Source organism: Mobula hypostoma, chromosome 5 (genome assembly GCF_963921235.1).
Source record: "Mobula hypostoma chromosome 5, sMobHyp1.1, whole genome shotgun sequence".
Lineage (NCBI taxonomy): Eukaryota > Metazoa > Chordata > Chondrichthyes > Myliobatiformes > Myliobatidae > Mobula > Mobula hypostoma.
In genome coordinates, this window is record NC_086101.1 from 185,472,921 (window position 1) to 185,485,550 (window position 12,630).

The 12,630-nt window shown below is 44.0% G+C and overlaps 1 protein-coding gene across 4 annotated transcripts in view; it reads left to right on the plus strand.

Moving 5' to 3' along the window:
* Positions 1-12,630, plus strand: part of aadat (aminoadipate aminotransferase) — an 88,379-nt gene that overhangs the window by 54,672 nt on the left and 21,077 nt on the right. For all 4 annotated transcript variants that reach the window (XM_063049490.1, XM_063049488.1, XM_063049489.1 and 1 more), the window contains one exon: positions 3,326-3,422. In XM_063049490.1, coding sequence (XP_062905560.1) covers positions 3,326-3,422 — 97 coding nt within the window. The remainder of the gene's footprint in view (positions 1-3,325; positions 3,423-12,630) is intronic.

A 12,630-nucleotide genomic window follows, 5' to 3' on the forward strand; every position in this document is an offset into this window, starting at 1 on the left:
CAGTGTGCGAGAAAGAAAGCAAGTCGTGCAGTAACTGAAGTTCATGGAAGTGAGTCCACAGCCACGAAGCCAGTCATCACTGCAGCCCGTTAGTTGTCGGCCACAGTCTCTGTTCACTGCAGAGACAAGTAAACCTCACAGAGTAGCGAGCCCATGCCTTGTCTCCAGGCCTGACTCCCCGACCTTTCCAATCATCCAGATCTTGGGCCGTTCCTCACCCTCGGACTGGGGCCCTGCTGGTCCAATACACTCTTGGGCCCGGTCACCTTGATTCAGCGTGTACTGTCCCTTTCCCATTAAGCTCACTTTACCGTTTCTTTGCTCATACCTTCAGTACTGTGCAAAAGTTGTCTTCTTCTTTTCCGTCTTGTTCTACGGCGGTTGGCACCCATCTTAGGCTCATATATAGAGCTAGGGTGCCGAAGTGTTTTGCGCAGTACTCTATTTGTCAACATGGAGTGGAGTTTGTAAATCTGGTGGGAGCAAAGGATGTTGGGAATGGCGAGAGTGGAGCGCTGCAGGAGGGGTGTGGGACAGGTGGCAGAAGGAAGGCCGAGGGCGAAGGGTGGTTGGGTGCAGACACACCCAGCCCTTAGACACTATTTGATTCCATACAATTGGTTTATTGATCATTTGATTGCAAACAACTGGTTTATTGATCATTACAGAATGTCTCTCTGGTGCCTCCCACTCCCTCCCCCTCCCTTCCACTTTTCCCAACCATGATTCCCCTCTCCCTGTCCCCTTCCCACCCTCAATCCACAATAGAGACCCACATCAGAATCAAGTTTATCTTCACTCGTGTATGTCATGAAATTTGTTTTTTATTTTGTGGCAGGGGTACAGTCCCGTCGCTGTCTGTAAGGAGTTTGTACGTTCTCCCCATTACCGTGTGGGTTTCCTCCAGGTGCTCTGGTTTCCTCCCACAGTCCAAAAGCATACCAGTTGGTCGGTTATTTGGTCATTATAGTTTGTCCCGTGATTACACTGGGGTTAAATTGGGGGTTGCTGGTTCGAAGGGCCTGATCCACGCTGTATCCCAATAAATAAAATTACTACAGGACCGTGCAAAAGTATTAGACATGCTAGCTATGTATATGTGCCGAAGACTTTTGCACAGTTCTGTATCACAAACTGATCTATGTCCCGCTACATCCTTTGACAATCTTCCTCACTACGCTTAACTCATCTGCAAACTTACTAATCAAACTACCTACTGTAGCTCAGACATATACATTACAAACAGCAGAGGTCCCAGCACCAATGCTTGTGGAACACCACTGGTCACAGTCCTCAAGACCGAAAAACACCCCCCCCCTTCCCCCCACCCCCAGCTACCCTCTGTCTTGTGTTACCAAGGCTATTCAACCCATCGACTCTGCTCCACCATTCCATCATGGCTGATTCCAGATCGCACTCAACCCCATAGACCTGCCTTCTCACCAGCCTACTGCAAATGCCCTGACAGATCGGAAACAGTCAACCTCCACCTTAAATATACCCACAGACGTGGCCTCCACCGCAGTCTATAGCAGAGAATTCCACAGATTTACTACTCTCTGGCAAAAAAAAATTCCTCCTTACCTCTGTTCTAAAAGGTCGCCCCTTCAATTTTGAGGCTGTGCCCTCTAGTTCTGGATACCCCCACCACAGGAAACATCCTCTCCACATGCACCCTATCTAGTCCTTTCAACATTCAGTAGGTTTCAATGAGATCCTTCCTCATTCTTCTAAATTCCAGTGAGTACAGACACAAAGCTGCCAAACACCTCTCGTATGTTAACCCCTTCATTCCCAGAATCATCCTCATGAACCTCCTCCGGACTCTCTTCAATAACAACACATTCTTTCTGAGATATGGGGCCCAAGACTGTTGATAATACTCCCAAGTGTGGCCGAACTAGTGTCTTATAAAGCCTCAGCATTATCCCTTTGCTTTTGTTGTACGTTTTCTTTGTGATTGTATAGGTTTCCTCCAGGCGCTGTGGTTTCCTCCCACATTCCAAAGATGTGGGGTTAGTAGGTTAATTGATGATTGTAAAATGCACTATGATTAGCCTAGTGTTAAATAGACAGGATGCGGGGCAGAGCAGCTCATTGGGCTGGGAGCACCTGTTCCACACTGTATCACTAAATAGATAGATAGATACCTAGCAGGCTGAAGAATATAGTGTTACACTTACAGAGAAGGTGCAATACAGGTAGACAATTAGGCGCAAGGCCATAACAAGCTGGTTTGTGAGGTTAAGAGTTCATGTTTATGATACAAGAGGTCCAGACAAGGATCTATCATTTACCTACTTATTGAGATAGAGCATGGAAAAGGCCCCTCTGGCCCTTCAAACCTCACCGCCCAGCAATCACCCCCGAACTGAATCCTAGCTTCATCACCAATTAAGCTACCGACTGGTGTGTGGGAGGAAACCTACGCAGTCACGGGGAGAACATACAAACTCCTGACAGGCAGTGGCGGGAATTGAACCCGAGTCACTGGTACTGTAAAGTGTTGTGCGAACCGCTACACTGTCGTGCCGCCCAAATCTTCTTCCATTTTACTACCTCGATGTACCTGTGTATAGCGTGATATAACCGGCTGGCACACAGGTAGAAGCTTTGCACTGTACCTTGGTAAATATCAAGTTCAAGTTTATTGTCATTTCAGCCATACGTGTGTATGCTGCCTAATGAAACAGCCAGACCAAGGTGGATAACACAGTATTTGTAACTCGCACACAATACATAAAGTAACGTTACTACAAATAGTAAGGTGCATCAACACCACAAGTTAAAAAGTAAACAGTATAACACTACTATAACTACTGTATAACTCTAGTCCTGACAAAGGGTCTCGGCCTGAAACGTCGACTGTACCTCTTCCTAGCCTGCTGCGTTCACCAGCAACTTTGATGTGTGTTGCTTGAATTTCCAGCATCTGCAGAATTCCTGTTGTTTGCAGTATAACACTACTGGTGCTTCTTACGTGATGAGGACCAGGTGGTGACAGGGAGCTCAGTGGTCCTTACATCCTATCCTAACAGTCCCTGCCCTAGTGCTACGGTACCTCCTGCCTGATGGTAGGGGATCAAAGAGATTGTTGGATGGATGGAAGGGATTATTGACAATCCTAACGACAGGCCGGAGACATACTGGTTAATAGGTTAATTGGTCATTGGAAATTGTCCTGGAGTTGGGCAGGCAAGGGTTAAATCGGCGGGGTGCTGGCAGTGCAGCTCAATGGTCCAGGAGAGGCTGTTCCGTGCTGTACCTCTAAATAAATAAATGAAATTATATAACAAGCCAATGTCAATGTATTGTGTTTTGACAGACTACGAATTGGATTCCTTACTGGTCCTAAGCCACTCGTCAATCGAATCGTTCTCCACATCCAATGCTCCACAATGCACACCAGCACACTATCACAGGTGGGTAAGATCAGCACCAGGTCCGAGTGAAACTTTAACTGTTGCCTTCACCTCAAAACAAATTGTTCTACATTTGTAATCAATATTCACATAACATGGATTAACAAGTGTGATATTGATCACTAATGTTTTTACGTGAAATTTCTTTAACAAAGACACTGTTTTCCCCTAGGTGTGTGGTTTGCACAGTAGAGGAGTAATTGTTTGGTGTAGCAATATTAAGGAATCTATTGCAAGCCAAATCTTAGTGAGGTTGGGGAAAAAAACGTCATACTGGAACCATGAGGAGTGATGTAACTCTTGCCAGCACCATCCTCACCTTACTACCCATTACGCCGCTGGCGTTTAGGGCAGCAATGGAGATTCTCCATCTCTGACCTTGGCCACTCAGATGTAGAAGGATTCTTCATTGCTGTTTCTGTTTTGTTTGACCAGTTCGGGCTGTTAGCCCCGAGTTAAACCTCTGAACCTGAAGGACCAGTAGACCAGTCTTAGTTTGGCCTCTACCCTTTGACCTCTTTGGCATAGGTGACCCTATCGAGAGCCAAAGCATGAAGTCCTGACTCCAGCCAACATAGTTCTCCGGGTCATTGAGGCACACAAGCCTCCAAACCATGGTAAGGTCGTGGTCCTTTTGGAGGAACACAATCCTCCCTTGCCCCTGTAAAGATGGTGACTTATCCTGGCACGGATAATCTCAGATAGAGTTATTGAAACTTTGGCAGTGGAGGAATGACACAGGAGTAAAACAGAAAATGCAGGAAAAGCACTGGTCAGGCAACATCTATGGAAAGAAAAACAGTTAATGTTTTTAGTCATTGACCTTCATCAGATCTTCCCTTGGTATGATCAGAACTGCCATACATTAGAATAAATAAAGGCATCCATTAGTCTTGCGAGACCATGGATCTGCGCCTGGAAAGTCTTCCCTCTCCAAGGTGCAGGCCTGGGCAAGGTTGTATGGAAGACCAGCAGTTGCCCATGCTGCAAGTCTCCCCTCTCCACGACACCGATGTTGTCCAAGGGAAGGGCATTAGGACCCATACAGCTTGGCACCAGTGTCGTCGCAGAGCAATGTGTGATTAAGTGCCTTGCTCAAAGACACAACACGTTCCCTCGGCGGGGGCTCGAATTCATGACCTTCAGTTCGCTAGTCCAATGCCTTAACCACTTGGCCATGTGCCCACATTAGAGTAGCAAATAGCTTTAATAATGGATTACAACAATTACAGGAATTGGGCGAGTAATCAAGAGAAAACCATTAAACCCTTCTAGGCTGTTTCATCATTCAAATAACCAATAGCTGATCTGTATTTTAACTCCTTTTTTCTACCTCGATTCCATACCTCTTCCAACTCTTGCCTAACCAAAACTCAATAGACAATTAGTTGCAGGAGTAGGCCATTCAGCCCTTCGAGCCAGCACCGCCATTCACTGTGATCATGGCTGATCATCCATAATCAGTACCCCGTTCCTGCCTTCTCTCCATATCTGCTATTTTTAAGAGGTCTATCTAACTCTTTCTTGAAAGAATCCAGAGAATTGGCCAGTTATTTCAATTCACAATTGGACAGTTTCACAGTTCAGAGTGAGAGATAAATCAAGTTACACACGTAAATCAACTCGTCACACACAAGTTTTCAATTCACACCGCTCTCACCTTTTAGTTTTTGGGGGAAGGGATTTCAAATATCCACTACCCTTTGTATAAGGAAGTACATCCCCATATTGGCTTTGAATCACCTGGTTCAGATGTAAGGCTTTTAAAAAAAAACTAAACAGGCAGAGTGTAAAACCAGTAATTACCTCCCCTCTTATTTTTATTATTGCTTTTGGTTTCCAGATAGATTAAAATTAGTTCTTTAAAAAAATAATTTACATCTTGTTCATTCGGAGGTGGAGTATTTCTGTTACTTTGAAGATGAATCTTCACACTTATATAATTGTTTGTACTTTGAATCTTTGAAAACACATCGCCCTCTTCCATCTCAGCCACACACTTAGACAAAATAAAATGTAATAATTTTAACGCAAACAACAGGAATTCTGCAGATGCTGGAAATTCAAGCAACATACATCAAAGTTGCTGGTCTGTCTTCTCCTATCATTTTGCATCTCCCCCTCCCCCTCCAGCTTTCAAATCCCTTACTCACTCTTCCTTCAGTTAGTCCTGACGAAGGGTCTCGGCCTGAAACGTCGACTGCGCCTCTTCCTATAGATGCTGCTTGGCCTGCTGCGTTCACCAGCAACTTTGATGTATGTTGCTTGTAATAATTTTACCAAGTTTCTGTATTCACGGTATGTTAGAGAGGCTTTATCTTGCCACCCACAGCCTCTCCATACAATTCAGGGCTGGGCAAATGGCATATTATATAATAGCTAGGAGATGGCAGAGACAATATAAATGTGAGTCATTTAGAGATACTTCCCCAGACAGTTTGATGAGATACAGTTTGGATTCTTGGCAGATCAATCCATTCAGATGGATTAAGATGTTCTATGCTTAACCTTTCAGAGCAATGATTACCGTGTTACTTAATAGGATGAGAGTATGATTAGTGTAACTGGATGATTGATGTTCAACACAGTTTCTAGGCTGCATGAATATTAGTAATCGTGGGCAATCTCACTACATCTGAAGTTGTTGTGGGCTCTGAATAATTCTTTTAGATTTCCTGCTAAATGTATTTTAAGAGTTATTGACTAAGCAGTGAATCTCCTTGGTACTCATCCCACTTCCAAGTTCACCAACCACTTACTTTTCTTGGAAATATTGATTCAGGACTTGGAACTTCAGTGCATTCTAATGGTATATGTGGTAACACATTGCATGGTACTTGTGACACAGTGGTTGAAATATTGTACATTGACTTTAAGACTTGATTTTAAATTCTTCTAGTCTTTTTCTTCCTCAAATATCTTGAAATCATAAGCTCATAAGAGGTAGGAGTAAAATTAACCTTTTGGCCCATTGAGTCTGCTTCACTATTTCATCATGACTGATTTGCTTAACCCTCTGTGTCCCATTCTCCTGCCTTTTCCCTGTAACCTTTGACTCCCTTACTAATTACTAATCCCCTTGTTCAAAAAAGGTAGTAGGGATATTCCGGGTAATTATAGACCAGTGAGCCTTACGTCTGTGGTGGGAAAGCTGTTGGAAAAGATTCTTAGAGATAGGATATCTGGGCATTTAGAGAATTTATGGTCTGATCAGGGACAGTCAGCATGGCTTTGTGAAGGACAGATCGTGTCTAACAAGCCTGATAGAGTTCTTTCAGGAGGTGACCAGGCATATAGATGAAGGTAGTGCAGTGGATGTGACGTAGATGGATTTTAGTAAGGCATTTGACCAGGTTCCACACGGTAGGCTTATTCAGAAAGTCAGAAGGCATGGGATGCAGGGAAGTTTGGCCAGGTGGATTCAGAATTGGCTTGCCTGCAGAAGGCAAAGGGTGGTGGTGGAGGGAGTACATTCAGATTGGAGGATTGTGACTAGTGGTGTCCCACAAGGATCTGTTCTGGGACCTCTACTTTTCGTGATTTTTATTAACGACCTGGATGTGGGGGTAGAAGGGTGGGTTGGCAAGTTTGCAGACGACACAAAGGTTGGTGGTGTTGTAGATAGTGTAGCGGATTGTCGAAGATTGCAGAGAGACATTGATAGGGTGCAGAAGTGGGCTGAGAAGTGGCACATGGAGTTCAACCCGGAGAAGTGAGAGATGGTACACTTTGGAAGGACAAGCTCCAAGGCAGAGTACAAAGTAAATGGCAGGATACTTGGTGGTGTGGAGGAGCAGAGGGATCTGGGGGTACATGTTCACAGATCCCTGAAAGTTACCTCACAGGTGGATAGGGTAGTTAAGAAAGCTTATGGGGTGTTAGCTTTCATAAGTCGAGGGATAGATTTTAAGAGTCGTGATGTAATGATGCAGCTCTATAAAACTCTGGTTAGGCGACACTTGTAGAATGTGTCCAGTTCTGGTCACCTCACTATAGGAAGGATGTGGAAGCATTGGAAAGGGTACAGAGGAGATTTACCAGAATACTGCCTGGTTTAGAAAGTATGCATTATGTTCAGAGATTAAGGGAGCTAGGACTTTACTCTTTGGAGAGAAGGAGGATGAGAGGAGACATGATAGAGGTGTACAAGATAATAAGAGGAATAGATAGAGTGGATAGCCAGTGCCTCTTCCCCAGGGCACCACTGCTCAATATAAGAGGACATGGCTTTAAGGTAAGGGGTGGGAAGTTCAAGGGGGATATTAGAGGAAGGTTTTTTACTCAGAGTGGTTGGTGCGTGGAATGCACTGCCTGAATCAGTGGTGGAGGCAGGTACACTAGTGAAGTTTAAGAGACAACTAGACAGGTATATAGAGGAATTTAAGGTGGGGTCTTATATGGGAAGCAGGGTTTGAGGGTCAGCACAACATTGTGGGCCGAAGGGCCTGTACTGTGCTGTACTATTCTATGTTCTATGTTCTAATTAAGAATCCATTAAACCCAGCTGTAAAAACATACCCAAAGACTTGGCCACAGATTCACCACCCTCAGGCTAAAGAAATTCCTCCTCATCTCTGTTCTAAAGGGATGTCCTTCTATTCTGAGGCTGCTCCTCTGGTCCTAGACTCTCCTACTATTGGAAACATCCTCCCCACATCCACTGTATCTGGGCCTTTCAATATTTGGTAGGTTTCAATAAGATTCCCCCTCGTTCTTCTAAACTCCGGTGAGTACAGGCCCAGAGCCATCAAATGATCCTCATACATTAACACTTTCATTCTGGGAAGATTCCTGTGAACCTCCTCTGGACCCTCTCCAATGCCAGCACATCTTTTCCTAGATAAGGGGCTCAAAACTGCTTGCAAACCTGCAGGTATAGAGTAGCCAATGCTTTATAAAGTTTGGGAATACATCATTGCTTCTCTACATCCCACTCTTGTAATTTCGCCCAGTTAATCTCTTCATCATCAACGGATAAGCTGATGGAATTCAACCAGGAAAAATGTGAAGAGATTTGCTGTGGAAGATCAATTATGAAGGCAGAATACAGGGTTATTAACATGATTCTTAACATTTTGGAGGAACAAATTCTCAGCTGGAGTCGCACTTTCGTGATGGATGTTCAGTCCCTATACACTTCCACCCCCCATCAGGAGGGCATTAAAGCTCTCCGCTTCTTTCTGGACAACAGACTCCACCACCATGCTCTGCCGTCTGGCAGAACTGGTCCTTGCCCTCAATAATTTCTCCTTTTCCTCCTTCCATTACCTTCAAGCCAAAGGTGATGCCATGGGCACTCACATGGGTCCCAGCTATGTCTGCCCTTTCATCGTCTACGTGGGACGGTTCATGTTCCAAGCTTACACCAGCATCGCCCCAACTCTTCCTACATTACATCGACGACTACATTGGTGCTGTTTCTTGCACCCGTGCTGAGTTTGTCAATTTCATCAACTTTGACCCTGCTGTCAAATTTACTTGGTCCACTTCTGACACTCCCCTGTCCTTTTCAAGCATCTGTCTCCATCTGTGGAGACAGTCTATCTACTCATGTCTCTTATAAATGCACTGCCTCTCACAGCTATATGGACCTATACCTCTTCCCATCCTGCCTCTTGCAAAAATGCCATCCTCTTCTCTCAGTTCCGACATCTCCAGTGCATCTGCTCTCAGGATGAGGCTTTTCATTCCAGAACAACTGAGATGTTCTCCTTCTTCAAAGAAAGGGGCTTCCCTTCCTCCTCCATCTCTTCCATTTCATGCACATCTGCCCTCGCCCCCTCCTCTTGTCGCCAAACCAGGGATAAGGTTACTCTTGTCCTCACCAACCACCTTACTAGCCTCTGCGTCCAGCACATGAGTCTCTGTAACTTCCGTGGAGAGCATTCTGACAGGCTGCATCACTGTCTGGTGTGGGGGTCGGGGTGGGGTGGAAATGGGGCTACTGCACAGGATCGAAAGAAGCTACAGAAAGTTGTAAAATTAGTCTGCTCCATCTTGGGTACTAGCCTCTGTAGTATCCAAGACATCTTCAAGGAATGGTGCCTCAGGAAGGCTAGGTCCACTATTAAGGACGCCCATCACCCAGGACCTGCCCTCTTCTCATCCTTACCTTCGAGAAGGAGGTACAGACACCTGAAGGCATACTCTCAATGATTCAGGAATAGCTTCGTACCCTCTGCCATTAGATTTCTTGACGATCCATGAATACTACCCTTTACTTGGCACCACTTGCATATATTATCATTTATAATAATTTTATGTCTTTACTGCCACAGAACAAAAAATTATGTCATATACATCAGAGATAATAATCTGATTCACAAAATTTGGAAAAAAAACCATAAAACTGTACATTGTCAATTGAATGAGGGTTAATATTTATTAATTTGCAGCTTTTGGAGAAAAGTGAAGTGCTCTTCAAACATAAGACAGACATTTTGCTAAAAGTCCAAAGGGGAAGTGACCTTAATTACTATACTTCTGTGTTGGATGGATAAGCAGTCTGGCAAACGAGATTATATATTCATGATGATTGGTTTCTCACTAAGCAGTCGATAAAACAATTGAGCATTTAAATCACTTGATTATTCACTTGACCTATTTGCTTATGACAACTGTAATCTACATTGTAAGGAAGCATTCAGAGAAACTGATCCATCTCCTGGGGCAATTGATTATTTGTTCTTTTGCATTTCCAACATTGCTAAGATGACCAAGGCTTTTAATTCAAGTCCATTCACCAAGGTTCAAATAGCTATTCTATTTATTTAGCACCATTAATGTCACAAAGTTAACGGGAAGATTCTTAACAAACAATTTTTACCCCAGTCCACAGAAAGGGATATTTGGGCAGATGATCAGGAGAAATAGAGGGGCAGCAGAGAAGATCTGTAGAAATTATAGAACATAGAGCATTGCAGCACATTACAAGCCCTTCGGTCCAAAATGTTGTGCCAGACTTTTAACCTACTCCAAGAGAACTAACCCTTCCCTGTCACATAGCCCTCCATTTTTCTGTCACCCATGTGTCAATCTAAGAATTTCTTAAATGTCCCTTATGTATCTGCCTCTACCATCACCCCTGGCAGGATATTCCCACCCCCCCCCACAACACACACACACACATCTTCAGCCATTTCTACCTGGCTATCCACTCGATCTATGCCTCTTATCATCTTGTATACCTCTATCCAGTCACTTCTCATCCTCCTTCACTCGTGTACCTCCTCCCCAGTGGTATTAACGAGAGAGCATGCCCAGATGGTTCTTAATGATGGACGTCATCGCCTCCTAAAGATTTCCTCGATGATTTCGTCATGGTAGAGCTGGCCAAGTCTACAACCCTTTTGCAATCCTGTGCATTGGAGGCTCCATACAAAGCTGTGATGCAACCAGTCAGAATGCTCTCCACAGCATATCTATTGAACTTTGCAAGAGTCTTGTTAACATACCAAATCTCAAACTACTAATGAAGTAGGGTCATTGCTGATTGCATTGATGTATTGAACTCAGGTTAGGTCCCCTGAGATATTGATGCCCAGGAACTTGATCATCTGAGATATTGATGGTCAGGAACTTGATTGTCTGAGATGTTGATGCCCAGGAGCTTGATCATCTGAGGTGTTGATACCCAGGAACTTGACCGTCTGAGATGTTGATGCCCAGGAATTTGAAGCTGCTCACCCTTACCGCCACTGACTCCTCAGTGAGGACTATTGTGTATTCTCATGACTTCCTCTTCCTGAAGTACTCAATCAACCTCTTCACACCAAATTGCATTGGGTTAAATTGTATAAAAGGTGAACATGCTTGAAAAATAATTACCCAGGAACTCTACCATGCTTAATTTTGTCAATGACTAAGTGATATATGTTACACTACTGTATAAGTCACTTCACTTAATGTTCTAACCCTTTCCAAAAGCTTTCAATGTCAAATTATACTCAGTTTTTTATGATAAATAATCAAATTCTTGAAGAATTTTCTCCATCACACCAGTTTCAGTTCAACATTTGTGCTAATTCCTGATTAATTGGAATGGAAGACATTCCCAATGTATAGAATTCTGGGTCTAGAAAATCTCGTCACAACTACTATAAAAAGTAATTGATTGATGGCATCTTATAGGACAGGGGTCCCCAACCTTTATTGCACCGCAGACCGGTTTAATATTGACAATATTCTTGCGGACCAGCCAACTGGGGGGGGGGGGGTGTTCAAGTAGGGTTAAACTCACCTCAAAATGTCTTTTACATTTAGGGTTGCCAGCTTTCTCACTCCTAAATAAGGGACAAAAGTAGTAGTCAAACGGGACACTTGTATTTACCCCGAGAAAGACTACCATGACCATGAAGCCTTGCGCGGGCACCTGTGTGCGCTTATGTGACGTGCGCATGAGTATACGTGCCGATTTCTTTTTCTACAAATCGGTTTTGGTTTAATCTTCCCGACTCTGTTAAGTGAAACTACACTGTACATACATAATTTCTACTTTATATAGGCTGTGTATTTATCATACAATTCCTGCTTTTACTATATGTTAGTGTTATTTTAGGTTTTATGTGTTATTTGGTATGATTTGGTAGGTTTTTTTGGGTCTGGGAACGCTCAAAAATTTTTCCCATATAAATTAGTGGTAATTGCTTCTTTGCTTTACACCATTTCTGCTTACGAATGGTTTCATAGGAACGCTCTACCTTAGCGGGAGAAATACCGGACAAGGGCGGTCCCGTATGGGACAAACCAATTTAGCCCAATATACAGGATGTCCCGGCAAATACAGGACAGTTGGCAACCCTGAACTTGGACCAAGTTCAACAGTGCATGACAGGGAATGAGGAAAGGTGCAGCTGACTCATACCTTTTCCTTGCGGCCCGGTATTGGTCCGCGGTCCGGTGGTTGGGGACCACTGTATAGGATTTGGGCTCTAACACTGTGAACCGCCAGCCTACCCATTCCCATGGCATTCACAGCCAAATATTACAGAGAAGCCCTTTCTTCTCCTAGTGTTACCTGATAAGACCGTAAGACGTAGGAGCAGACTTAGGCCATTCAGCCCATCGTGTCAGCTCTGTCAATCGATCACGGCTGACTTATTTTTCCTCTGAACTCCATTCTGCTGTATTTTCCCCATAACCTTTGATAATCAAGAATCAACCTCCATTTTAAATATACCCAATGACTTGGCCACCACAGCCATCTGTG